This window comes from Lactuca sativa, chromosome 9 (assembly GCF_002870075.4).
Source record: "Lactuca sativa cultivar Salinas chromosome 9, Lsat_Salinas_v11, whole genome shotgun sequence".
NCBI lineage: Eukaryota > Viridiplantae > Streptophyta > Magnoliopsida > Asterales > Asteraceae > Lactuca > Lactuca sativa.
Genome location: NC_056631.2, coordinates 212,962,857 through 212,967,989, shown reverse-complemented (window position 1 = coordinate 212,967,989; position 5,133 = coordinate 212,962,857). Strand labels below are relative to the sequence as shown.

The 5,133-nt window shown below is 33.8% G+C and overlaps 1 protein-coding gene across 1 annotated transcript; it reads right to left on the bottom strand.

Moving 5' to 3' along the window:
* Positions 1-480: 480 nt before the first annotated feature.
* Positions 481-3,692, bottom strand: LOC111899033 (metacaspase-1). Its single transcript, XM_023894915.3, has 5 exons — positions 3,214-3,692; positions 2,633-2,957; positions 2,311-2,422; positions 1,664-1,843; positions 481-812 (listed from the first exon to the last, which is right to left on the bottom strand). Exons 1-5 carry the CDS (start codon positions 3,605-3,607, stop codon positions 756-758), a joined length of 1,068 nt encoding a protein of 355 aa, XP_023750683.1. The 5' UTR covers positions 3,608-3,692; the 3' UTR covers positions 481-755.
* Between the last annotated feature and the right edge of the window lie 1,441 nt (positions 3,693-5,133).

Genomic DNA, 5,133 nt, shown 5'->3' with positions numbered 1-5,133 from the left:
TAAATACATGGAAAATAATCAAAGAGGCTTGTCACCTTTTAACTTAGTAGACTTGACATAAAGAAAACTTAATTCAATAAACTATATACGAGTGTTTCTTATTTACAAAATTAATGCATTAAGAACAAGTTAAAAAAAAGCAACAAAATAAGGTTTTTTTTCTTCAATGAATTGTAACTTTCTTACAAAAATCGTTCTCATACTCTTTTATTCCAATTTTACCAAGTGTGCAATCATTTCCTCAATAATAATAATAATAATAATAATAATAATAATAATAATAATAATAATAATAATAATAATAATAATCATTTGTCCCCCAACACTTAAAAGGAAAAAAATTAAAAATAGTCTTAATAGGCTAATTGTATATATACCCTCAATTGTTTATTCTACCCCCTATGTGTGAGTGGGTGAGTGTACCCTCTATGTTTAACTTGTTTATGTGAGGGAGAGGTACATATAATAATACCCTTAATATATATAATAAAATTTCCTTTATTTATACTTGTTTATTCTCTAAAAGAACAACCGAAACTTATTCATTAATTTGGTGCACCGGATAAACAGGTAAACAAACAGATGTCTGTGGCACCAAAAGAAATCACAAACACAAAACAAACATAAAAACCAAACAAAAAGCTAAACAAATTGTGCAAATGGTTGGTGTTACTTTGGATAGTGAAATCATGACTTGGATAGTCATTCGTTTTTATTGCAAGTTAACCTTAGGAGCTCCTGGTTGTATGGTGGAGTTATAGGACAAATGCCTCGTTTAAGTCAAATTCTTCAGAAGATGATAGCAAAGGTTCCTGAAAGTTTAGCAATATAAGAGCACCCCATTCTAAGACAGAATAATCAATAAACATTTAGTTACATAGAAGAGAAGATAATATAAATTAACAACATTTGGTGAATATTGAATAGACACCGATGCCAAATAGGACAACGAATGCAATATTTTTGTCGCACCCAAAAAGGTGGAACAAGGTGGGGGGCATGGACTTGCTCTTGACTGTACAAAAGACATAAAGCACTTGTCATCCCCATCTTAAAAAAAAATAGCCGTAGAAAGTTTGTCTAGTCCATTGTTTTAACTACCTACAACTTCCTAGTCCATTGTTTTAACTATCTAGTCCATTGTTTTAACTATCTACAACTTCCTAGTTGATTTCAACATTTGTTTCAGAGGTAAATTTTCAGGAACATTTTGTCTCATGAAAATTAGAACGCTCTTATAGTTAAAGATAAAATTACTTGTTCTCATTTTTTTATTTTTTGAAAAGCAAACTTGCTTCTCATTATTACTAGTTAACCACTTGATTTCAATTTAATAGATTCTCTATGTTATGTTATAGCATTTTGAACTACCTACCAGTTAAACACTTCAATAAAAGCTACATGCTGGTAAAAATTGCATTTTTTTTATGGAGATTTGAATGCCTTTCTACTCAAATCTCCAGTCACAATCATCAGTTTAGCTTCTGAATGTAAATAAAATTATTTTCCAACATAAAGGTATCATAACAGAAACATTTTTTGAAGGTAAAAGATCCAAAAAGTTTCAAATTTGGAACAGAAAACTGCCGTGGTTGAATCACTAAAATTTATAAGCAAAGATTGGGACATCAGTAGGTCATACAAATGAATAATCAAATCTAACCTGTAGTCTTTCACGGTGAAACAGTCTACTGATACTGAAATTTTTTTTCTTGGCTGCCAATATATTATCATGCATTGAAGACAAGACATTAGCATAAGTAGCTTTGGAGTTCTCCGAAAATGCTTTCCGAAAAGTGTGCGTCATAGCACCTTCCATTTGCTTTCCTGACTCTGAGAAAGCCTGCACAAATTCGGATTTTATATTTGATTAAAGTTATTAATCATGTTATGATTAAACAAACAATTATTTTTATTCAACATCACATTAGGACAAAAAGGTATAATGGTCATTTATTCTCGTTCATTCAATAAAAAAGTCTTTGCTAATACAACACTTAATGCAAAAAGGCCTTGATAAAGAATGTGAAGAAAATGAGAATTCCCCATAAAGTCCTAACTTGTCACAGATCTTCCATGATTTTTCCTTCCATTTTCCTTAGTATGCCATTACTTTCTCAAATAATTTCTTAGCCTCGTTAATTCAGATAATACTTTATGCAGACTGTACTTAATGGGAAAAAGAAGACACGAGTCTTTAATATCAAAGCCAAAGATTAAAAAAAATAATAATAAAAATAAAAAAAATAAAAACTAACATAAACCCCCAAAAAGATAGAATATATCATAGAAAAAGAAAGATCTACTCACAGATGTATCTGCAGCAAGTTGATTATCTTCACACGCACTGATAGAAATGGCAAGCCCGCCATTAGTACCTTTATACGCACCAGATGGGGGTTTGTTTTCTGACCAACAATGCCTGCCAAAGAACCAAAAATGCACTTTAAAGTTCAGATATCAAGACATGTGGAAGTAGAAAGTCCCTAGAAGAAGGAATGTGATGCCCAAAATTGAACTTGAGGCCTCACTTATGGATTCCCACCTCCTTACCACTAGGACAAGTATTAGCATGGGGGGACACTTTCAGAATAGAGTAATTTGTACAAAAATAAATGGTAATAGGGCGTACTCTTTTGTGCTATAGACATGTGGTAGGTCAAGTATTGTTCCACTGTGACAAGCATCTATCATGGCATGAAGTTTGACGCCTTTCTTGAGTGGTCTAACAATAGTGTCATTGATTTCATTATCAATGATCATTCCTTCAGTTCTAAAATCTAGAGGACATATTGTTTCATCAAACCCATCATTCTCGTCATCAAAAAAATCAGGCTGCCTTAATCCATGACCCGAAAAATAGAACACCAGTGAGTCACCATGCTGGTTGTCCTTCACGAGCCACCTCAAAGCTTCTTGGATATTTCTTTTTGTTGGATGAGGGTGTGAGTCCATTTCTGCAGGTTCTTTCACAATGTCACTTGTACTGTTCCAACCAAAATGGTAGAACTACAAAAGGAAATCCTTAAAAACAAGCCCTTTCCAGGGAATCAATTTGCAGTTTAAAAAGGGTAAATAGGGTATACACCAACCCTGAGTCCCCCACCAACCAACATGGGGAAGGTAAATCACAAACTTACAGTGAAGCCAATCATGCAGGGATAACGATACGAGCATTTATGTATACAGATTAAAGTAAAAGGATAGGAATACCTGCAAGAATGTGGATAGAGGCACTTGGAAACTTAAACTGTGTCATTAGGAATTCGTGCATTTTGATCACATCATAGTTAGTTCCTTTGAGTTGATATTTCTGCTTATCGTAAGTTACAGCACAAAGAAGTGCACGCTTCCCTTTTATCGTTTCCCATTTTCTTATTGTGTCAAGAGTTGACTTCTCATGGCTACTCAGAGAATTAGGAATCGTGCTGCTGCTGCTGTGTGTGTGTCTGTGCAACATGTTTCCGATGCAAACATGCAGTCCCTTGTTAACGCTGACAAACTTACCACTTTCTGGTTTTGATTGTATCTGTACGTCTCCATCAACTGCAACAGGTTCTTGACATTTAGGGCAGCAGATACTTTGAGTTACTGGTGATGATGACATTTGTTTGAACAAATTACAGGCTAAGTTAGATGAATTAAAGAAAGCTAATATGTAATCTAAAGTCTAAATGGTGCTACTCGAAGTAATGAATGCTTTAACGATTGTAATACAGTTGTATTTATATAACCACTAAAAAGGCAGCAGCCTGATAGGGAACCTGATACGGCAACAAATCTCATTGTTTTTATAACTTTAATGGGGTATCAGATTCTCATTCTGTTCAAACATATATAATTAAGTTGTCGATTAGGAAGGAGATAGGCACAATCAAGGTACTTTACCAAGTGCATGATGTGATCATAAGAATGTCTGTGGATCCTACTGCTATCGTACTTTTTAACATTCTTGTTTCTGTGTGTTGGTCTTCCATGCGTCTACACCAGCTGATAACATACACGCTACAGAATGATCAGGAATTGACGCAAAGTTATACAAGATACGATTCGTTGTTACAATATATAAAACCTTGGAATATCATTTGTTGGTAACTATCTCGACCGCTATTTTTATTCTCTGAGCACTATGTAATAGAACATTAAGTCAACCGATTTTTTTAAAATACAGACCATATAGTGGTAAAATGTCAACGATTCAAGTTCTATTTCGATTCAAGAATAGCTTCAGTTCGGCACAAACAGTACAAGAGAGAAGATACAACAACAAAAATACAAGAGGTCTTCTAGATTTTCAAACTCTCATAATTCAACTTTTTTTTTAACAAAAATCTAATATACTCCTAATCACACCATACCAAAGGTCTTTTATCTCAAAATCAAGGTGATTCGATCCTTATGTGAAAACCATGTAACTTAAGATATACATCCATTTTGCAAGAGTCACTCTACATATAGCCTGACTGAGAACAATTACGGGTTACACACTTATTTTTCCACCTATTTTTTCGTATACTTAGAGCATCTCATCTCCATTGCAACCTAAAAAGGACTTTATTATTGATAGTCTTGGTCAACATATGTTGTCAGTAGAGTATCGTGTTATCCTAATGTATCGTCTACTGGTCCCTTTATTTCCGGTTGATAATACATATATCTGTTTAGGGATGTTCTTTTTGACATATTTAGGCCCGTCGAGTTTCTATTAAAAAAGAGGCAGTTGTGAACTTTTTGTCTAACCTATTTGAAAGAAAATCAACACTTAGACCAGCTGTCATTTTAGTTTTTAGGTGGATAAGTGGGAAGCATGTATGTGTGGATCTAATTGGGGTTTCCCTTCTTGTGGGCTTGTGAGTATGGTTTTCACTATGGCGCAAGCTGCTTTAAAAGTTGTCTCATGCAAAGTGGCAAAACATGAGAAAGCTTGCATGGAAAATTAACACAAGTTTATACCTTTCGCATTTGCATAGAGTCTAAGGGGTGATGCATAATAATGTTATGAGCACAAGATATATTAATGTTGTTTTTAAAAGAATTAGTTTCGTTATCCAAAAGGGTTAGTGACACAGCTTGTCGCTCATTTAATAGCTACATCTATGTAAAACTTTCATATTTGAAAACCTTAGATTATTA